The sequence below is a fragment of the Cheilinus undulatus genome, linkage group 22 (genome assembly GCF_018320785.1).
Source record: "Cheilinus undulatus linkage group 22, ASM1832078v1, whole genome shotgun sequence".
Lineage (NCBI taxonomy): Eukaryota > Metazoa > Chordata > Actinopteri > Labriformes > Labridae > Cheilinus > Cheilinus undulatus.
Genome location: NC_054886.1, coordinates 20,642,416 through 20,666,545, shown reverse-complemented (window position 1 = coordinate 20,666,545; position 24,130 = coordinate 20,642,416). Strand labels below are relative to the sequence as shown.

The window sequence follows — 24,130 nt, the reverse complement described above, 5'->3', positions numbered from 1 at the left end:
TGGAGGGTAACACATGATACAGTGCCCACAAGGGTCCCCATATGCTGGATTAACATGATAAAGTGCTCTCAAGGCTGCCTCTTGTACTGTGCCCTCTATGTTCCTTGTTTGGTGGATTATAAAGTGCTCTTCAGGATGACCCTATGGTGGACTAAGTACACTCTAAGGTGCCCCCTATTGGGTATTAAACTTAATATGCCCTCAAGATTTCCCCTTTTGTGGATTAAACATGGGAAAGGGCCCTCTATGGCCCCCCTATTTAGGATTTTACATGATAAAGTGCCCTTTAAATCCCCCTAGTGGGGATTATACATAATTAAGTGCTCTCAAGGGTCCCCCTATTAAGGATTATTCATGTTAAACTTCCCTCTAGGGTCCTCCTTTTAAGGATTATACATGATAAAGTGCCTTTTAGGGTCCCCTTTTAAGGATTATACATGATAAAGTTCCCTTTAGGGTCCCTCTAGTGAGGATTATACATGATTTCCCTCTAGGTACACCTAGTGAGGATTATACATGATAAAGTGTACTCTAGGGTCCCCCTATTGAGGATTTTACATGATGAAGTTCCCTCTCGGGTCCCCCTATTAAGGATTATACATGCTTTCCCTCTAGGTACACCTATTGAGGATTATACTTGATAAAGTTCCCTCTAGGGTCACCCTGTTGAGGATTAAAGTTGTTAAGAGCCCAGTAGGTTCCCTCTATGATGAATCAACATGATAAAGTACTCTTTCGGGTGCCCCTATTGAGGATTAAAGTTGATAAGTGCCCTCTAGTTTCCCTCTTTGATGGATTAACATGATAAAGTGCTCACTAGGGTCCCCCTATGAAGGCCTTGATAACACAAGACACATGTAAAAGTGCCCTTGAGGGCAACATTAGCATTACATGCATTTATCAAACTTAAACTCTCCTAACACTTTAATAATTTTAATAAAAAGAATGATAAATGTTTTTTTTAACTTCGTATTGGTGCAGGGATGAAGAGTTTGCTTGTTCAATGCAGCTGTTTAAGTAACTCTTAGCCAGGATTATAGGAACACTATCCTGAATTTTCCAACCGGCTGAAGGAGGATGACAGTGTATGTTTTCTTTTTTGTGTGTGTTTTCCTGTTGGGTTTGCGTGTTAAAAATCACACATACGTGTGTGTGAACGGCGTCGGGCTCACTCCTCTCAAGCGGTGAAGAAAACCATCTGGGATCGTGTTTGTGTGAAGCAAAGTGCAACGATTTTCTCCCTCCTTTCTCTCTCATTCACACCGGCACTTGGCATCATGTGGGGACTAATGTGGAAAATCTAAATCTGGACCTTGTTGATAGAAAATGGCAGGTCACACTGTTTGGCATGTGACGCTCACAAACCCCAGTGCAGGCTATGGTGCTAATAGATAATTGCCAGCTTAATAGGAGGTGACATTTTGTTGCAGAGCCAGTGAATCTTTATTGAAAACACAACCTCTATATTTTATTTTTATTGGTGTTGGAGGCCTTGAGTAACATCTGCACAGATTAAAGTTGTGTTTTTATAAAATGTACAAAACATTTTTTATTCTTTGCACCATTAAAATACTTTAAATAAGAGAAAAGGAGACTTAATGACGCTGTTAATGAAACTACACTAATCAAGACTGGGAAATAGCATAATTTATAACATAAAAGATATAAAACAGTTCATAAAACAAGATTTCCTATTTCAAATCGCAACAATTTGCGTGTCTCTTTCTTCTTCGTGTACACACGTCATCTATCAGGCACACAGGCTCATCATAACCGTTCACTGTGGACTCACACCCCCCTCCCTTTGCCTCCCACTCATCCTCCTGATTGGAGTTGTCAGGAGTCAGAGGGTCACACTGGAGGATGTCAATAGGCCTCATTCACAGGCTCACACACAAAAACACACACAGGAAGGCAAAAAAGCAGACAAAATGAAAAACAGACAGTCCAATCTTAAGTGTCTATAAACACACCCAACAATCACCCCATCACATCAACAGCTGTGCATCAGCTCGCTCGCCCCACAGCTAAGAGCATCAGATTTATATTCATTATTCACCAGTCAGCTGCCTTGATTTCAGTGATTGGATATACCCTCTACCACCTCCTGGCCCGCCCCTCTTCCTCACTGGGTCTCGTGGGAAGGCTCAGTGTCTCGCTGTACGAGTGTGAGCGGCTGGATGTCTTTTATGTTTGTTAAACGGTGCTGGGTGTCTGGCAGTAACAAGGCTTTTGGGATGTGAGCAGAGAGGGCATTTGATTGGATGGATTTGATCAGAAGTCACAGGAAAAAGAAAAAAGGAGACAAAAAGAGGCCTGAATGACAGTTCAGAGCTTTTCAAACAAAGCATGAGTGTATATAGTTTAACATACTGTCATTTCATTGTCATTAACTTTTTGTTTATATTTCCTTAAGTGTTTGGTTTGTTAAATTTTTTCAAATGTGGGTTAGTTCCTGCAAGTTGAAGGATCAATCTGCTGCTATAATGTTGATAACTAAACTGCGTTTTGGGGTTATTTATCAAATAAATGTGCCATTACTGTTACACTTTCTTTCATTTTTTTTTGGGGGGGGGGGGGTGTCCATTTAAATATGTAAGAATAAAATATGATTCTTTATGATAACATACAATACTTAAAATGAAAAGTACATTTTTGTTAAATAATATGCTATACAACTTTACATAATACAATATGATGTGCTGTATGATACAGTACGGTGCAAAAAAAGTGTTCCAAGAAATTACCTGAAGGGGAATGGACAGATTTTGTAAAATGATACCTTGCAATACTTTACTATTGTGATAGGAGAGGATAGGGTACAGTACAGTAAAATAGGACACAATATGAAAATATATGATATTCAATAAGATACAATATAAGATTTCGTAAAATGATGCTGCACAATTCTTTACTATTGTGATAGGATAAGATAGTGACTGATATGATATGATATAATTCGATTTAAGACTTAATAAAATCAAACCATTACATTCTTTATTACTGGGGAATAGGATAGAATAGGATAGGCTAGAACAATGTAATACAGTATGGTACGACCAAGCTGCTATCTCCAGGCCTGAAAAATAATGCGGAAGTGCAAAAAATTGCAATACGGTGAGTGTCCACTTGAGGCTGGCTGCAGTAACACCGGAAGTCACATACACAACACATGTTAAAAAGCCGTTTTTACAATAGTAATAAACTGGTTTACAGCCTGGTTCATAAAAGAAAACGTGTCTCAATAGCTAATAGGGTGGAAAAAAAAAATCAATACAGTATAGTATCGCGATATTTCGTCTGGTGAGATATTGTATCGCCTCGCCCACCAAGTATCGATTTTTTTTTCAAATTGATTGCAAACAGGGACTGAATTTTTCCATTATCATAGGATAATGAAAAAATAAAATTAATTGTATGGACAATTGTTTGTCCAGTGCAGTCATAGAGCAGGAGAAAGTTAGTACAACAAACATGGTGGCACCAGGGAAAGGACATTAGGAATGCAAGCAGGGCACGAATGAGATGGAGATGACACATGAGGTTTGCAAGAAGCGCTACATGAGAATAAAATACTGCGGAAATACGACAAACATGAGGGCAAGACTAATGCTAAACCAGCTGAACAGTTGAAAAAATGGTATAGAGTGCAATATATCGTAATATATGTAATCGCAATACTCACTGTATTGCGAAATGTTTTGCACTGATTGGTGCGTCTCATTTGGTCTACAGATAGCTTGACAGGCAGAAGCTATCTATCTGTCAACCAGAAGGCTAGCTTTAGTGATAGCTTATCTGACAGGAAGTTGAGCTCAGTGGGCGGGCTCTTGTCCGACGTTAGGTTGATCCAAAGTTCAGTTGAAATGGTGATTTCAATATGGAAGCTGCTACAGATTGGCTTCAAAAGCTGCTTATTGTCTGCTTATTGTAATCAAATGGCTGATGTCACACAGGCTTTGTCTAATTCCTTTTACAGTGGATACGATGCAATATTGTACAATAATATAAGATATGATCAAAGAGTTTATGAATTGATTCCATGCAATACTGAAACTATTGGGACAGGTTAGGATAGGGTACAGAATGATAGGATTTGATTGGCACGGTACGATAGTTACAATACAATATGATAAGACACGTTCAAAGATTTTGTAAAATGTACCATGCAATACTTCACAAAAAATCATGCCATGTCACTGTTTACCATTTGGGTTGGATAAGAAAGTATAGAATAGAATATGATACGGTACAATAAGATATGATCAAAGATTTTGTGAAGTGATGCCACAGTTTAATATTATTGAACACAACACAGCAAGACAAGACACAATGTGAAGAGGATATACCTTTGAAAACCAACAAAAACAACTTCTTTTTGCACATAACCCATATTTATCATGATTCAAGTGGGTTTACACTGCCAGTCTTTGCCAAACAAAAGACACACAAATACACAAAGCAATACATTGGCATGTTTTTTGTACATTGATATTTTTTTATTTTAATCTTGGCACTTTGCATATGAGCCATTGTTTAACCTTTTCAAAAGGTACTTTAGTCCCCTATCATATCCTCTTCATACCCTCTGGGTCTTTTACAACTAGCTTCAGGTAACTGTGAAAGCTACCAACACACTACATCTCAGTAACAACATGCTCATCAGAAAGAATCAGGAGCAGCCGCGCCAGGCTGAGAAGTAAAGGAGACGTTTGTTTGACGAGACATTGGCTCGGCTATCTTTATCTCCGACCATAAGCAGACACAACCACACGCAGAAGCTCACAGGCACTTTATGCTCAAATTGTTTTGGGCACCTGTCATCCTCTATTATAATTAGCAAGTGGACGTCTAAATAATTGCCATCAGGCTGCGGCTGTTGTATCAGTGTTGGTAGCCAGAGCCCCATCCCTCGCCTTTAGTTTCGAGTATTATTTAAAGGGCTGGCGCGTCTTTCACAAAGCAGTGCCCCTCAGCAAAGTCTTAAGCTGTGTATTCAGTCAGCAACAGCATCTGCAGCGCTGAAAATAATTAACTGACACAAGAGGCTTTGGTGTTGGCTTCACCATTTGTTTTGTCCACACTTGTCCCTGCAACACACACAAACATACACGCACATATGTGCACACATACTGCACAGGCAGCTCTAGATCATATTTGTGACACTGCCAAGAGAATGGGAGGTAACACACTCGCCCCAGTGGGGATTGAGGACGGTTGTAAAAGTAAATGAGGCAGATGGGTCTGTGTTGAAAAGTCGCATGTGAAAAATGGAAATGCTCCTCTGACAGATAAAGATAGCTCAGTTAACTTGCACTGAAGTATTGGAAGAATAAATAAAAGTACTGTTTTTAATTATTTAAATGTGATTTCTATTAAGCAACAACTTGCTTAAATAAAATTGCTGTGAGAGGAGTTAACTCCCCCCCACAGCGCACTGATTGGCTCACCTGTTTGAGTTATGGATTGGTCAGTGGAGTTTCAGCGAGCTGATTGATCCGGAGCATTTATTAGCAGGTCAAAAGAGACTTTGTTGTTAAATATTGCTGCCTGTCTCCTTCTCTTACCAGTCTACGTAAGGCAAAAAAATGTATCAATTTAAGTGCAATTAAATGCACTTAAATGTGACTGGTCTAGGTAGAATTGATCATGTTTTGTTTGCCTTTTGTGCATTTGGTAAATAACATTTTAAAGTAAGATATGGACACTTTTAGGTTAAATCAGCAGCTTTGTAACTTTAAATGCAGCAGAGTTATATGTATTACAAATATGAAAGCAGTTCAGATGACTGCCATTGTCTTTCTAGTGTTAAACTGTATGCATTTTGTTGCAGGTGCATCCCAATCATCTCCTCATTGTGTCTGTGTGTATCTCTGTGTATGTGTCTCCAAACCAGGCTCGCTGCTATAAAGAGCGACGCTGCAGGGCCTGTGAGAGCTATCCCGGAGTGTATCGCCAGCCCTAGCGTGACGACTTGACTCACACTTGTCGTTCTCCCCTCTCTCTCCCTCTTTCCCCCTGATTAGACTTCTGCAGTGGAGATGTCATACATACACACACATGTATATATATAGCATATTCACAGAGAGCTGCTGCCTGTAGGAATACCATTGGTCCACCAACCAAGCTCTTCAGGGGCGGTGGAGCTGGTTGAGGTCAGGGCTGCTCACTAGCGCCCTCGCTGACGGTCAACACGCCGCCCTTCCCCCCCTTCATTCTCCACCATCCTACCTCTGTCATACTCCCAGGCTTCCCTTTTGTTGTCATCTCACTTCACAGTCGTATGTGTGTCAGCATGTGTGCGTGTTTGTCTCTTTCCCTCGCCTTCTAATTCTCTAATTTGTCTGACATGTCCTGAAAAGCCCCCCACATTTGAAGAGACATTAGCATGGCGGCGCTCAGAGTGCAGCGGTGTCCGCAGAAATCAATTCCTGCACAGAGACAGACAGGATGGCGATCTTCTGTTGGCTCTGTTCCCCTAAAATCTCACTCTTAGCAACAAATGTCACTTCTGCTAACCACCTATTATGATCCAGGCATAAATTTTCAGGCCCTCTGTTGGGGCGGGGTGTAAGCAGATGCTGGCAAAAGAAAACACCAGCATTAACCCAGCTGTCTTTGAATCTTTACACAGGCATTGTTGTGTAACTGTAGTTGCAGCTCAGCCCTTTCAATGTGGTCTTTTTTCTCCCCACTGCCTGCTCAGCAAGCGCTCTCCATGGTGCTGACTTAGACGGGGCAAACTGGTGCTGTCCATGGTGCTATCATCCCTGCTCCAATTTCAGCCGGTCCTTGCTGAGCTACAGCTGACTGTGTTTGCGTTTGTGCCCCATCCTTTGTGCTTTCCTCATCGGTTTTTAGCAGAGAGCACAGCGTCTGCAGTGCTAACGCTGCTGGTTTGGGGCCTCAGTGCAGTTTGACTTGCCAGATAACCACTTTACAGCGAACACAACCAATGTGTACCCCAATTTCTAAGAAAACTGCCACTTTTGATCCACTTTTTGAATCTTCTGGAGAGACTTTTCTTTATTTCAAGATCATAATATGACAGTAAGGTGTTGTATTGTAGTTGCAGTAAATTTCCTGAGATGAAGTAAAGAATTTTCCTTGAGCTATATCAGGAGACTGATACTGTGATAGGTCAAATGATGGTGTCAGTTAGCTTTTAGATTGCAATTTTGTTGTGCAGTGTTGTACCTTCTGCTACCTGTCGGTTTTAAATGAAATGGAGTGCATACTGCTCTTGAACTCATATTTTTCTTATATTAGTAAAGTTGAACTTCAAACACCTCTTTTTTCACTTCGTTTTTTGTTTGTTCATTTACCACTTGACACTTGCATTTGCACAGAAAAATATAAGTAGGCAATGATAAGATTAATATCTTTCTATTCTTTTATCTTTTGCAATCTTAGCCTTTAATACTCCTCAACAATACGCTTTTCATCTTTAAGATTGTCAAAAAGTATGTTTTTCCCAGGGAAAATAATTCTAATGAGTCTTGTTGTGACTGTTTTTGCTACTGATGGCCCAAAAAAAGAAATTGAGCTGGCTGTTTAAAGCAATGCTGCCCCTTTTATATACAGTGCTTAACAAATTTATTAGACTACCACCCAAAGTAAGGTTTATGCCACAGCTGCCCTAAATTAACAGCATTGGTAATTACCAAAATCATTTTTTATGTTTCTGCAATGGTTACTACACCAATATGTAGAAGCTCTTTAATCAAACAGATATTTTCAATGCTAAAATATAATTATTATTGTATCCATGAATTGTCAAATTTACTGATTTACATAAAAACTGAAAAAATAGTAAAGCACATTATTATTTCTTGATTAATATGTCAAATTATAGTTATTTACTTGCATTCCTGAACAGAAAAATTAGTTTTAGTGGTTGAATGTTATGCTTGATTAATTTCTGACTTCTCAGAGAAGCCCAGTGAGCCGGCTCAAATTTGGGTATAAAAGGTGAATTCAGTTTGAAATTCCTCATTCCTCTTCAAAATGGTAAAATGTGGAGAGCTCACTGAAAATGAAAGAGTCCACATTAAAGCACTTCATGATGCTGGATGGTCTCTGAGACAAATATGACAGGTGGTCTAATAAATTTGTTAAGCACTGTATAGATACATTATCATATTATCAAGTGCCTGTAAAGTGAAAATCCCAAATTTGTGTCTTAACACACTAGATATGTTGTAATAAGGTTTTGTAAACATGAAAACACAAGACCTATGCGGGGCTGACTTATAGATTTAGACCGTTGAAAATCTTGTTCACTACTTTTCTGGCTTGGCTTTATATGAGCAGGGAAAATGTAGGAGCCCATCATCGGTCTCTTTGGGGAATTACCCCATCCCCCTAACACTACAATGATATAAAATTTGATCTCTGTTGAATCTGTTGTTAGCTGATGTCACTGCCTTCATTGAAAGTTAACAGGCACCTACATACTGTGCCACAGAAGCCAACGGGTCATCAAGAGTATCATAATGGAGAGATTTGTGCCAGAAAACAGTAAATTTAATCCTGTGCTTCTGTCTCTGCTCTGGGACAGAGCCAGGCAGCGCTCTGAGCAGATTTCACTATAAGGTAAGGGGAAAGGCTAATTGCTGGAGTGCTTGCCTATTTTTCACTTGAACCAGATGCAGCAGGAACAAACAGCTTACCTTCTGAAAGTGTGTTTTAATCCATATTTCACTTGGTTTTAATCCTGGATGATTTAAAGAAGCAGAGTACGGCTTTGTCTCTCTCAAAGCAGCAACAGTTCAATCCCTCTTGTCTATTAGCATCACAGTGCTAAATTTTAGTAAAATATCCAATTATAGACACGTTCTATTCCTGCCAAGTCTATCACAATAAAAGCCTCCAATGGTAATTGTCATTGAAGACTTATTTTGAAGAGCAACATGAGGAAATGGATTGTTTTCAGAAGCAACTTAACAAAGATGTATCATTAAGGGGAGGGAGACATAACTTCACATAAGTGTAGAAAATGAGATATAAGGAATATCTGAAGAGTTAAATACAGAATGAGAAAATGAACTTGAAACTATCTCTAAACTGTCCATCTGTCATGATGTAAATGTGATTGTTTCTCTGGGAACTTATAGAGAGAGTTGTAACATAGCAGCATAGCGGACAGATGATTCCACCATTCAGGTTGTAGCAGTTTTTAAAATTTGAGAGGATCATCTTTCTTGTGAGTGGGCGTCGCTTTAGCTCATTCAACCGACACACCCACACCATCCTAGAGCAGATGTTAGTGTCTCATTTTTCATGATTTTAGAGCCAATTTTTATAAACTTAGAGATGTTTTCCATGATTGAAATTTGGCCTGGTGGTTCAGAACTCAGCGGCCTGGTCAGACAACAAACTGAAAAAAGATTTTTATTTTTATATCACTTTACAGGGACTTTAACAATGAAAAGTCAAAAGTCATAGAAAAATGCTATTTCTGAGCTGGTAAAGCTGTAGATTTATTGTGATGTATGCAAGAACAAGTGAGCACTTGCTCACATTATGGCTCATTGTGAATTCAAGAGGCTATTGTGTCATCTAAGGGTCAGGCATAAAATTACAGTTGTTCAGTTCTTTGTGTTATTTTCGGACTACTCCTTGTTTAGACATGACTGCATTAAGTAGCATAAACAAATGAGCTTTTGTTCACATGAATAGTGAACAGTTGAGTACACTTTGATGTAATATGATGAGGTAACTAAAAGATGAAGCCATTTCCATGAATAGAAGACTTAAAAGTATAGACATACTTATTTGAAAGAGATGATGAAGACTACCTCCCCCTTCCCTTTTTGCATAATAAATGTTTCAGATCGTCAAACCAATTTTGATATTAGACAGAGATACCCTAAGTAAATACAAAATGTAGTTTTTTAGATCATGATTTCATTCATTAGGTGAAAAAAAACATCCAAACCTACCTGGCCCTATGTGAAAAAGTAATTCCCCTCTAAACCTCATAACTAGTTGTGCCACCCTTGGTGCCAACAACTTAAAGCAAGTGTGCAATAACTAGGAATGAGTCTTTCACATTGCTGTGGAGAAATTTTTGCTGAATCCTCTTTGCAGGATTGTTGTAATTGCAGAGTTTTCCAGCATGAACAGCCTGTTTAAGGACAGAGTATTTTCCCCAAACTCTTGGATCATCAAGATGCTGTCTGGCAAATGTGAGGTGAACCTTTGTGTTCTATTTGGTGAGCAGCTGATTTGGCCTCTGAACTCTCCCATGGATGCCATTTTTGCCCAGTCTCTTTCTGATTGTTTAATCATGATCACTGATGTTCTGGGTTCTTTTGTGATCTCTTGGATGAGTCATTGATGCACACCTGGAGTAATTTTGGTGGGCCAGCCACACCTGATAGTTTCCATATGTTCAAAGTTTTCTCCATTTGTGGGTAATAGCTCTCAATGTGGTTCACTGTGGTCCCAAAGCCTTAGAAATATTTTTTGGACCTTTTCCAGACTTATAGATGTCAATCTGTTCTTGAATTTCTTTAGATGACGGCATGATGTGTTGCTTTTTGAGATCTTTTAGCCTACTTCACTTTGTCAGGCAGGTTCTATTTAAGAGATTTCTTGATTCAACAGATCTGGTAGTAATCAGGCCTGATTGAACTACCACCAAAGAAGTTAGCATCACAATCTAGAATCTGGCTTATATATATTGCTAATATTCCCATTTTTACATACTGCACCTTTATTTCTTATGGTGTAATGGGCAGTGTCTATCATGACAAGATACAGCCTTTACAACATCTGCAAGTGATCCCAGAATGTTTTGCATGTAGCTCACTGCATGAACCAGAAAGGCCTTTTTAACAGCTTTTCTCATTCATTCTCATTCAGTACAAGAAATAAACCTTGGAGAAGGCCAGAGCATTGCTGTGCATCTCTACTTGTCATCTTTTGTTCTTGTTTTGATTGAAAGCTCCCTGATGGGGGGGGCTTACCTAGTTTTTACCTGGTGTTTCATGTCTGTTAAGTTTTTGACACTGTCATCACGTTTGTTAATCATGCCTTGATTTTATGTTTTAAAGAAAATCAACTCCTTTTCACTGACAAGTACAAATGAAGGAATCTGACCTGACCTAACCAACCCAAATATGCCTTTTGGCCACCAAATATTGTGTTTTGGTGGACCATGATCTACCTGTGTACAATCAAATCATTATTACATAACTCAACACTAGTTGTGTAATTTTACTGTCACTCTCTTTTAGCATTTGCCTGCTAAACCTGAATCGGTAACCACAATCTTGTCTTGAACTGCTTGTGTGACAGCTCTCTTCATAAATTGCACTCCTACACCTCCTTCTCCCGCCTGTAAACGCTCCAACACGTCCCTGAGTTCACATTGGGCCGACGGGGGAGCCGTTCCAAGACATTTCATCTCAGCACTCAACAAATGAATTGGTGTGTGAGGGAGGTAGCGGGGCTCTGGTGTAAGAGCTCTGGCAGGTTACAATCCTTGGCGAGGGGGTTGATGTTAATTAAAATCTCTGTTCAGCACTTTTAGAATTAGATGTGAAATGTTCAACGGGGGAGGGGGGGTTTCTGTTAACGTGGTGCTTGGCGTAACCTCTGAACCCGCGTCCTTGAGACATAATTGTGCTCACCTTGAGTGCCGGTGTTACAGAAGGAGCAGAGGGGGAGTCAAGAGAGAAGCACTGTGGGAAAGCTTGCCTTGCCTATAGAATGAGCAGCTACACTTCTTTTCTCAGTAAGCTGTCGAGAGGCTGAAAAGATTTGCCTCTCACCCTCGATCATGTGTTTTGATAGCCACAGGAGGAATGTATTGGATTGCAACTGTTGGAGGGATACGCCAAATTAGCCCATTTTCACTTATCAAACGTTGGGAGTCTGATTTGAGCAGCTGCCAGCTTTCTGTCTCTTATGTTGTCTGAAATAGATTTTTCCTTTCCCGGGCTCCTGAAGCTAACAGCGCCTGGCACCGCACCAAGATGATCCGGGATAAAGATATTTTATGAGATGGTGCAGACGAGAGCTCTCCAGCGTGCAGCCCCAGTTATGTCGAGAGCTCTCTTTTGTCTGCTCCTACTTGTCCATCACGCATTTACTCCATTTCCTGCATCTGCTTGCATTCACTTCTCATGACTACTTGCATTGAAACATCAGATATGTATCTTTTAACTCTTTTAGAACTGGTACAAACTGATGGTTTTGATCCTAGCATGCACATTTAGGTGAGGAAAAAATTTCAAAACTTGTCAAGGCTGGTGTCAGAAAGCGTGTGCGGCGAATGAATAAGCTGTCATTAGCGGTCTTAACTGTTCCTGCAGCTGCACGACCACCTATCGAGAGCTCTCCCCCTCAGCAGACGGTGATCATCACTTACAAAACCATCAAAAGGGAGCATGTTGATTTGTACATGAGAGTCGTATCCTTCCTGCTATTACAGTATGTTGCGAGATGACAGAGTTACCCCGGAAGGGGACCAAGTCATGAGCAGAGGAGACACAGAAGTAGGTCAGCTCCTAGGCATTTGTTACATCATACATATTCATAAACAGCACCCAGTTGTTGCAGAGTGAACTCACTCTGCACAGACTGTTTATTCTGCTCATCGGGCCCCCTTCTCTGTTTAAATGTTAAACACTGATTACGCATCATGATGATTACATGAGCAATTGACTCTGACTGCTGCACTTACACGCATTTTACCACGATAACGTGAGTATTCTGTCGTAGCCACTTATTAACACCTTTTCATTTCAATATGTCATGCATTTAGTTACAAATCAGCAGTCCTAAAGTGAGACGACACCGAGAAAAAGTACTTTATTTGGAGAAACAGGTAGGAATTTTTAGGAATAAGCTTGTTTTCTTTTTGCTGAGAATGAAATAAGATTGTTATTGCTCATATATATGGTTTGATATGATGCTACATGCTAGCTTAGCCCAGCAAACTGTTAGTTTTGGTTCCCAAAGCTAAACAGAAGTTGTTTTTTGTCCAACTACTTATCTTTGATTCTGTCAGGCTCCTAGCCAGTTTACATGGTTGCACTGCTCCCAGCCAAGGATGTGTCCTTTGTTAAGTTTTGAACAAACCAGTGTTAATTTCGTCGACTAAAACTATGACTAAACATGTTTGTCAACACACTTTTTTCCATGTGAAAGACTAGACTAAGACTAGCATGATTTGATCTTTGATGGCTAAAACTAACCAAAGGTAAGTTCAGTTTTCGTCAAGATGACTAAAACCAGACTAGAATGTAATTTAGTTTAGATCAGACAACCAAAAGCCGTGATATTTTGTAGTAAATCTGTCAAAATACAATGCATCTGTAGCCCTTTTGCCTCTCAGCTGTAGAAAGCAGGGACCTCAGGTTTGGCAGAGTGCACAGAACACACAACCTTGATATAGTACCAGATTAAGGCAAGAAAAGACTAAAATGTAAGGACTTTTTTGGACTAAAACCAGACTAAAACGTTTTTGAGATTTTGTTGACTACAATAGACTAAAACTATAAAGGGTAGAAATGACTAAAATGTGACTAAAACTAAAAGGCATTTGATCTAAAGACTAAGACAATGACTAAAATTGATAGTAACGTCAAAATTACCACTGGAAAAAATTAAATATAATTAGAAACTTGCAGACCTTTAGTGCCTATGCTGGCTCAACCAGCTGCTCCTGACTGGTTGGTGGATTCATGGCATGTTTGATATCTCACAGTGAGAGCAGAAAAGAGCAGAAAGTGACATTAAACATTATTATGATTTAGCTGTTTGTTGTGTTTGCTGGCGATGCTGTTTGTGAGTGTGTGTGCGGTTTTATCAGTTTGAATCGTTAAGACAAAACATACAAGGTATGCCTTTTACAAAACAAGACTAAAGCTGTAATACATTTTTACTGAAAAAACATTTTTCAATGTCTTTCTCCTTTAGTATACTCCCCTTCTGGGGGACCTGTTCCTTTGAGCAGGTGTGGATCTAAGGAAAAAGTCAAACAGTGCTAAATCAGGTGAATAGGGAGCATGATCAAGTACTGGGATTTGTTTTGGGGGCAGAAACTGCTTTACTGAGAACGCAGTGTAAGCTGGAACATTGTCTTTATGAAGAATGAAAACATTTTTCTGCAGTTGTGCTTTCTCCAGTTTTTGTAGAGCCTGTTTATAATAGTGTTGATTCAACGTTGATCCTTCTGGAACCCACTACTCAAACATTATACCCTTAATGTCAAAGAAAACAATCAACATGGTCTTGCTGTGTAATGCTTTCTTTATTTAATGCATTGACTGCCATTTTGTCTCAGGATCATATTGGAAGATCCATGTTTCATTGCATTAATCGTTTGGGTTTTCTTCAATTTGTCCCAAAATGTGTTCACAAATTTGCTTTACCTTTCACCTTTCACAGAACATCACAAGTGCTTCACAACAGTTAAAATGAAATCACAGCAAATAAACAACAACAAAGCATCAAAAATATGAAACACCGCAGAAAAATTGCAAATATCCAAATCAATGTTTTAGATGTTAAAAAGCCAAATCTGACAAGATCTGCTCCTTTCTGAAAGCATCTGCTGAAGCAGCTGAACGCAACTGAAGTGAAAGAGAGTTACAAAGAGGAGGTGCCACATATTCAGAAGCACGGCCACCTTTAGTTTTTAAATACACTCAAGGAACAACAAGAAAGCCCTGGTCAGAAGACCTGAGGGATCGACTGGGGATGTAGTGATGGAGCAGGTCTAAGATACAATCAGGTGCCTGCCTTTGAAGTGCTTTATAGACATAAATAAGGATCTTAAAATGAATTTGGAAGTTACATGAGAGCCAATGTAAGGAAAATAAAATTGGAGTGATGTTAGTTGTCCTAGTGGACCTAGTCAGCAATCTTGAAGCAGCATTTTAACCGATTAAGGGAGGATTTATTCTAGCTTGTAAAAAGAGAGTTTTGTGAATTTTGTCATGTTAAAAATTCCATGCAAAATTTTCCAAACTGTCCCCTCATAAATGGAAACCATTCCTGCTGTCATTATTACACTGAGTCATTGGTCATTTCGAATGATTTGTTCAGATTGTTGAATGTTTTAGAAGTTCCTGATGGGTGCCCAGCACATTCACAGTCGTCACCGACATCCTCTCTGCCTTCACAAAATCTTTTGTGCCATTCAAACACCAGACATGCAGTGTTCCCCATACATCTCAATCAATGAAGGAAAAATTTCAGCTGCTGTTTTTGTTCAATTTAACCAAAAATTTCAAGTTGATGCGTTGCTCAACTTTAAAGCTAATCATTTTCCAATGCCTCAGTGCAAATGCATACATTTTAATCAGTAGCTAGCAGTGAACTAAAGACAAGACTTATTGGAACCTTACAACAGTTGTACTTAAATACCAGGTGTTGATGAACATTCACCTTTCTACTGTTCCCTTATTTCCTTTTTAATCTATAACACGTTCCTTTTTCCATGGTTAATATCATGTTATAATCTTCAATCTACTTATTAAAGCAGGTCTGTATCCAAACAGGAAGTCATTATTTTTAGTTTAAGACAGTAAAAGAATTCAAAATGGCACAAGAACATTTTTAAAAGTGAAACAGAAATCCTGAGATTAATTGCGATTCAAAATGATCAGCCAATATATATATATATATACTCGCCGATACATACTATAAAAAAATCACATTGTATCCGCATGCTCACAGTGTGGCAATATATCGTATCTGCAGCCCTTATGTGCGGTGTTTCTCACATTCTTTTAGTGTGTTCCAGGCTGTGTTCCAGGCTTTAATCAAACATTAGTTATTGTCTTGTCAATTTTGCAACCCAAAATTGCTTTAGCACCACTGCTAGTTATGATATCACCTGTTTTGTAAAAGCGGTAAGCCTTGAACGATTGACCTTGTTAAATCCACATTGAACGCACAATGAACACACTGATATGTATACCAGATACTGCAACATTCTTTCTCTAAGCGCGCAATTTTACAATTAAAAGGTCTGATATTATTCTCATAACTCAATCAAAATTGAAGTGCTTCCTCTCAGCGTTGGTAAAAATAAGGATAAATTGGCCGCTGTGCAGTGAATGGACTCATTCTTAGTGCCTGAGCGTCCGAGTCGTGGTGCTGCTTTCGTCCTTCAGCCGCCGTGGATAAAAGGAGAGTTGCAGGGAGAGTGTGGGAGAATGAATACAAACTGAGTCAGTCGCAGGGCTATGAATTGTACTGATAGTTCAAAACATGATGCTATTTCTGCCAGCTACTGTTATTCACTCAACCCTAATATAATCAGACACTCCAACACAACGATTATGCGGGGGGCGAGATTGACCTCTCCTCAACTCCCAGCAGCCTCTGCTACAGTTTCACAATCATTTGTGAGATTTGGACGGATGAGGAGAGGAACATAAGGAAATTAAACTGATATCCAATAAGGATTTTGTTTAATTTTATGCCTTTAACGATTAAATTGCTTAGCTTTGTTGAATTAATTTCAACTGACATGTAGTGCACCTCTGGGCGGTCATGTTTGATGCTAGCAGGTGGCTATTATTCCTCTCAACCAGCCTGGTTGTCAAAGGCCTCTTCTTCATGGTTACAACCTGCTGTATACATTTCATTACAGGAATCTTCAACCTATACTTTAGCCATCCCTGCTTCCCCACTCTGCAGTCAGAACTGGTTTGTCAGCTGTGGGGAGAAACTGAGGGAAACGGAGGAAATAGAGCCAGAGAGAGAGGGAGGTGAGGTGACAGGAAGACTCTGAAGAGCTCATGCTGAAAATATTGAAGCAGCAGAGAAAGTCAAAATAAAAAAAAACTGCCTGAGAAATGGTGGTGAATAACAAGAGGTTAAGAAGAGAACTTGAAGGAAGCTTTAGCATGCAGACTGTCTGTATTTTAAAGAGCTACAAAGCGAACACCTACATGCATAATCCTGCTAACTGTGTCTGCTGTGCAAGCGTGAGGTTCAAGGGTGGCCTCGCTGCATCGCTTTCGTTCGGCTAAGCATCGCTGCAACTTTCTTTTCTTGGAGCTGCAGAGAAATTGCCTTTCCTATCGATCCACTCATATGTAAACAGAGCGTCTCCGGGCTGCAGCTCAAGGTATGTATGCACAGGAGATTTCTGACAGAAGATTGCGTATACTACACAGTGTATCCCTCCTCTTCTATTTTTGTACGCTGCCTCTGTGGTGTAAAAAAGCCTCTTGATGGTGTCTAGTGTAAAAAATGAAGTACAATGCACTCCGGAAGTGGAAAAAGTCTACCATTGGTCAATTTATCTTCCATTTGTCCTTTGTTTTGGAGCCAAAATGTAGTTTTTTTACCCAGTTTCCTAAATAGTTGGTACACTGTAAATTGAACAAAAACACAACTACAAGTGATGTACCCCATCCAGAATAACTCAAAGACATATCAAGTGTTGAACTGAGAAATGTCATTATTTTGGGGAAATTATATCCCCAGCTTGGAAAGGCTTATTTTTTCAGAGCAGGGTCGGGGATCAGCTGGGATACCTGGGTGAACTTATAAGTAAGTAGAGTTGGCAATAGAACAAAAATAAACTAGTAACATTGTTTATGACAATAACGGTTTTGATAAACAGTACTGTGAAGAACTTTTAGGCATGACTGGGCCAAAAAATTAGGCTTAAGTAAGGCATAGATGTGGTGAGTAGGCTGCCTTAGGGCACATCTAGTGGGGAGGAGGATTGACACAACCTTGGTCATGCTCTGGATGCCCTTGCATATCACCAAGGGCATGGGAAAATGATCTGTTGAAAAGCTAACAAAGTCCACACCTTAAGAGTGGAGTAAGGGGTGGAAGTTGTAATGAAATGCCACATAAAAGGACCCACAAGCAGACTCAGGACTACAGGGAAAAGTTCTCAATCCGTTTAATCAAAAATAGGTTCGGTTCATAGGAGGTCAGTATAAACGGGCAGAGGTACAAAATCGGCAGGCAAAAACTCTGAGGACTAGAACTGGGTCAAATAACACTAGGATCCATCAGAAAAGAAGCCTCAAAAGTAATGCACACAGGAGGTAACAAGACGATCTCACTCAGAGGAAAGGGAGTGAAGGAACTAAATACGCGAGGAGAGGGGAACCACAGATGAGGATCACCAGGTGCAGCCACTCAGACAATCAAACTGGATACAATAAAATGTTTTCAAAAGCAATTAAATCATAGTCGAATGCAGACGTGTCAAAAGTATTCACATTCATTATTTAGGTACAAGTACAGATGCTAGGGTTCAAAAAGACTTCTGTAGAAGTTGAAGTATCAACTTAAGCTTTTTACTCAAGTAAAAGTGTAAAAGTACTGGTTTCAAAACTGCTTAAAGTATAAGAGTAAAAGTAATATAAGGGGGAAAAAATGCCATTAAGGACAAAAGCTTAGGCTGCGCCACAGGGGCCTATAGTGCACTACCCCACTTTTCCAAAAAAACAGTTTTCTAAAGGCCATAATGACTATAATGTTATATTAAAATGTTAGTATTAAAAAATTTGGGATGCGCCTGTTTCAGCCGCATTTATGCCCATTAAAAATGAACGCATTTCAGTACAATGCAAATACATTCAAGAATATGTCTACTACTGAGCATTAACATGTGTTTCATGGAACGGAAGATATGATGACTAAGTATTGGTCTTCCTGGCTACCAACCTCCTCGCTGGTAATTGGTTGGGACATTTTGCTCGAGTTCTATTGAGTCTCTGCCACAGACATCTTCGTACTAGTCTACATACATCTGCTATTTCCTTGCTGGAGTGTGATGTGATTTGTGTCACATGCGCAGGTGTGATGGATCTCGTACAAACCAATAAAGTGTCGGAATGGTATTATGTTTATACTTCTCATCCAACCACAATCAAATTCACTCTTTCAGGATGGCGCGATATATCTGGATAGGTGTTTGTTTGTTTTTTTTGTCTTTTTTTGAATGACAACAAGCCGGAATGAAAACAAACTTAAACTAAATAGGAGTAATGAGGCTATTTTTAAAATGTAAGGAGTAGAAAGTACAGATAATTGCTTGAAAATGTAAGGAGTAGAAGTAAAAAGTCGGCTGAAAAATAATTATTCCAGTAAAGTATAGATACCCAAAAATTCTACTTAAGTAAGGTAACAAAGTATTTATACTTAGTTACTTGACACCTCTGGTTGCATGAATCTCAATCTGAGGGTGCAACAAGCTATGTATATGCTATAAAGGAGGAGGCTGGGGTGGAGGAGGTTAAGCTTTGCCAGCAGCAGCAGTGTGGTGCATCAACATTAATGCAAACAGGGATTAGTGAGAAGTGTGTCATGTTTAAATACGCCGCTGTGTTGAGAGAAAGTGCTGTGATTGGCTGTTGTAGCTGGGAGGCAATAATTGGGATCAGATTTCCGTCAGCGTCATTTTGTTTTAATTTTTTTAAATTTGTTTTTAAATATCAAACTTAATGAAATGGTTTGCAATGATAAATCAGCACTTTTTAAAATTTTCAGCAATGTATAACAATAGCACAATAATACTGACAACCATGATACTTTAGGTCATGATTACCATTAAATGAAATTCTAGCATTTTTCCATCTTAATATAAGATATTTCATGAAAAAAGCATTCAGTTATATGGATTGAACCACAAGGTCTGTGCTGGTTAATTAAAAAAACAACTTTGCTTTGGTGCCTTTCACTTCTTGTAATTTTTTAAGTTTTAAGTTAAGTTTTTAAAAAAAAAAACTAGCACTTCACAAAGTTTATTTACTTAACAGTTTACCGCAGCTTCCTTTAAATGCATGATTGTGACTTAATTAGGGAGAAAAGCGTTCAAAAAAGGCCTGGTCCATGTCATTTTGTGCTTCAGTGTACTTTGTGCTGTGTAGCAACTGCTTTCAACACAATTAATGGGGTTACATTTTCAGTCATGGAAGACAGCTTGCAGAGGATGATGGATTCAGCTGCACTTGCATCATCATGGCTGATGTCTTTGCATTCTGCACTGGCATACTGGTCACACTGGCCTATCATCCAAAATAGGTTTCACTGTCATGTAAAATCATTCTGTTATTTACATCCTATATCCCAACTTTCATGATGTTTCAGTCCGGCTCTTCCCGTTCCTGCTGTAAATAACTGTAAGGATCTGGAGCCCTTATGTTGATTAGCTTTATGTAGCATGACTACATAAAAACATGCCGCTGCAGCTAATTTATCCTGGCTGTTATTGTGATGCCATGACATCCGTGACCATGCGACCGCTAATCTAATTCTCGCAGTCATTAGAGCATACGTTTGAGGTTGATTTGCTGGACTCTACCTCAAGTTATGTCGGCCTGACTGGTGCAGAGACCGCTGGAGAGGCTTCACTCGCCCTGCGTTCCCTGCTCTGGGTACTTCTGCACGCCTGGCTGCTCCCTCAGTCTGTCTCTGTATACAGCTTGGCTGCTGCAACGGGTCAAAAGTCACCCACTTGGGATTCTGTGTCTCCTTTTGTCATTGCTGATGCCTGAAGATTGGTGTGTGTGTCTGCGTGTGTGTCAGAGAGAGAAATAGGGCAAGAGATGGGAATCAGAGGATCCGAGAGAAGGCTGTGGTTTTCTGGAGGAGTTTGAGGGGATCGGGGGTGGGTTAGGGACAAAGCTGCCCCTCTTGGTGCTTTAAAAATAGCCGTAACAGTGTGAGGAAATCACACAGCTTGCCTCTCGGACACACCACATCTGTACAAGGTTTGGCAAGAAATAGGCGCTGGGGGAATTGTGCAGGAGGGTATCTTTATGGGCAACCAGCTGAGACCACATGCAAGGAACATGCTAATTGGTATTCAGGCCAGGGATGTGACAGCTTCCCACTCAGTCCTTACGGCATACAGGAGTTCTGCAACAAGAGATGAACCTTTTCACAGCCAAAAGCCCCTCTAAATCCTTGAGTCTGCCTGAACTGGACAATTAAACCTGATTCTTTTCATCCTTTCCCCGATTTTACTTCCTGTCTTCACAGGCTGTTATACCCTTTGTTCTGTTTAACCAAGCAGTAAAAAAACACGGCTGTACAATTCACTGGTTCTAGGTGTTCATGTAAAGCCTCTCTCTATAAGTAATGACAGTCAATGTAATGTATTATTTGAATAATGGTGGTTGAAAACTCATCCCATATTACCTACAAATGCCTAGTTTGCTTGTGATGAATTTTATTGAAAGCATTTTCCATCTTTTGTCCAACATTTTGCAAACTAATTTTACTGTTGGCTAGCAGTAGAGTGATGTATGGGATGTAAACTACAAAAATGATTAATTTTCCAGACGGTTAACTTGATGTTTATACTATAAGACCTGGTATATACTATATGATTTTGGGCTGTCCCAGAAGAAAGATGACCAATCGTGGCCATGCGAGGACCCCATAGGGTCAGCGAGAACCCTATTGGATCTGTATTTGGGGTCTTTAACATGTTCAGATACTCACCAAACTTTACAGAGAATAGCTCCCCACTGGAATTTTTTTGTTTTTTTTTGTGAAGTTGTGAAAGTCCATCAAGGAGACCCCACTGGGGCCCCAAAATTGAGACAGGGGACTGGGTTAGAGGTACATGCATGAAAATTGGTACACATATGTATCATGATTAGACCAAAAAAACAGTCACCTGGGGCCATCCTCTGAAATGTACAGGAAGCACACTACAAACGACTAAAGGTCAGATTTGGGTGCTTTTGGGCAATTCACAATTTTCATATTTTAACAAACTAGTCTGAGGGATTTCATCCGATTGACTTCAGAATTTTTTTGCTAATATTAGACAAGCTAGAGAACTAACATGCAAACTATGACTTTTCACCATAGGTCTGGGCCGTGACAGGAGCCCAAACTTCAACATCTTTTCGTACATTTTTACATAAAAATACACCAATATAGCCTTCTAACTTTATAATTCTAATATCAGTCATCACCAAACTTCACAGGGGTGATCACACATTGATCCTGAGAATTAATACATTAATATCATTACTTTTTCACAGTGCCCCCTTCTGGCAAATGAACATTTCCACCTCTGATTTTTTTTTTTTATCTCCCTTTTAAATTTTTAGCCTCTGCACACCATTTATCCTACGCTTATGGTTTTTATTCTGCATGTGGGTCATCATATGACCTACAAAAAAGCCTTTTGGACCTATACCCAAATCCTAACAGGAAGTTCACCAGCTTCATCTCAATTTCAATTTCAAAATAAGGCATTTTTGATGGTTCTAAATGACTTTGAATGAATGAATTGTCTCTAATACCTGAAGTCACTATTGTTTCTGCTGCTGTGTTGACTGCCACACCATTCATGTGTATAGTAGGGCTAGGTATTTCCCACAGCCTCATGAAACGACACATATGAAGATACAGAGGCCATGGTACCAAATGATACATGTTGATATATGGTAATAATCATGTCATAATAAACGTGCTTACACTTTGAAACACTTAAATTTAGATTCTTAGGGATTCATGTGAATTAAAACAGTCTATTTATAATCACTTAGTGAATAATATAGCCCTCTCTGTTGTTTTCATACTTTATACTTTAGGTCGCACCCCATGTACGCAGGCGGCCCAGGTTCAAGTCCAGCCTGCAGCCTCTTTCCAGCATGTCTCACCCCCAATCTTTCATCCCAACCTTCAGCTCTCTTCACTGTCCTCCTCCTTAAATAAAGGCATAAAAAAGCATTTAAAATCATTCTGGTTTCACTTTACTGTAAGCCCACTTGAATTTGTAAGAATGACTTTTTGCTTTATGTGTGCATAAAACGGCACATGAGGATTAAAATGCATTGCATTAAACTGCATCCTATGATCAAAAATATGCACACACCAGGGTTTTACATGTAGACTGTTGTATAACATGTTTTTAAGCCTGTCACAACCACTTAGAGCACTCTGCAGACCTTGTTTCCACTACAGTCTGACGTTTTGTCATATTAATGACATGTGAGCGTGACAAAGTGAGACAAACATATCATCACTGTGGTCACCTCTGCTCCTCTCACACTCCCCCTGACTTCTCCTCCCTCTTATCTCAGTTAACAACATTGTCAGTGTTAACAGACTAATAAGCTTGCAGGCCTTGCTGTAGTTCCCACACCTGGAGATTTTCCTCTTTATGAGCAGCCTTGCTCCTCTCCCAGTCCTCCATATAAACAGCCTACATTAAAAGCCCACTGTTTAGCATCACGCAGCTGTTGAGACGCAACAACCCTGCATTGTTAATTCATCTGACCTTTTGTTTTGTCTAGCTGCGGAGTGGGAGGCGACCAATCTGAAAAAGGTAGAAGAAGCCTACGAGACAGTCAACACAGAAATAAGGTAAGAGAATAATAACAGAGAAATAGAGGCAGAGGTTAGCTCCCATTGTCACATTTTCTCTTTCATGTGGACCATGTATTTGCTTCCCACATTGCTGCAGTATTGCAGACTGGGTGGTATATAACTGGGCCTTAAAATAGACTCCATCCTTCTGTGCTCGGGAGCTGCACAGTAATGAATTTCCACTCTGTGATACCTAGGGCTAATTTTAATGAAGAAAAACAAACGCTATTGGTTGCCTACTGTGCTCTGGTGGGTAGGCTAATTCTGACTTACTTTGAGCGGAAGAGTGTCTGCCTTAATATGAATTAAACTAATTTCTATGTGGCATTTTTAAAGCAGGCATGGCACAAATTACTTATGCAAACATTTAATTATTACCATTTTAATGGAAAAGGGACCCCTTGTGGTATCAAATTTACTTATTTTGTCTTCTTAAACGATTTGTCAGCAACAAAATGCAGCATATATAGTTTAAATGTCAGGTTCTCTGGTTCATGTGCAACTACACTTTGCAACACAATAAAACTCCATACAAATATGGACACTTTTGCTTGATGAGAATGAAAACTATAATGTGACACTCTATTTACACCATTAGAGGTGGCTGTCTGCTATTTACTTCTCTTGTTTGAATTTTGAGGTTTTAAATGTAGTCGTTTGACAGCCATTATTTTTAACAGTAGCTATACAGCCTTGAGAAAAAAGTGTTGTGCTATACAAATGAAGTTGAATTAAATTGAATTGGTTTGAATTATAGCTCTAGAAGTGGAAAGAGTACACAACTATTATACTCTGATAA

General features: G+C 39.5%; 1 protein-coding gene across 1 annotated transcript in view; it reads left to right on the top strand.

The window, feature by feature from the left end:
• LOC121504712 (glucosidase 2 subunit beta-like) overlaps window positions 1–24,130 on the top strand; it is a 213,528-nt gene that overhangs the window by 122,158 nt on the left and 67,240 nt on the right. The window contains exon 11 of the mRNA XM_041779733.1: window positions 23,259–23,328. Coding sequence (XP_041635667.1) covers window positions 23,259–23,328 — 70 coding nt within the window. The remainder of the gene's footprint in view (window positions 1–23,258; window positions 23,329–24,130) is intronic.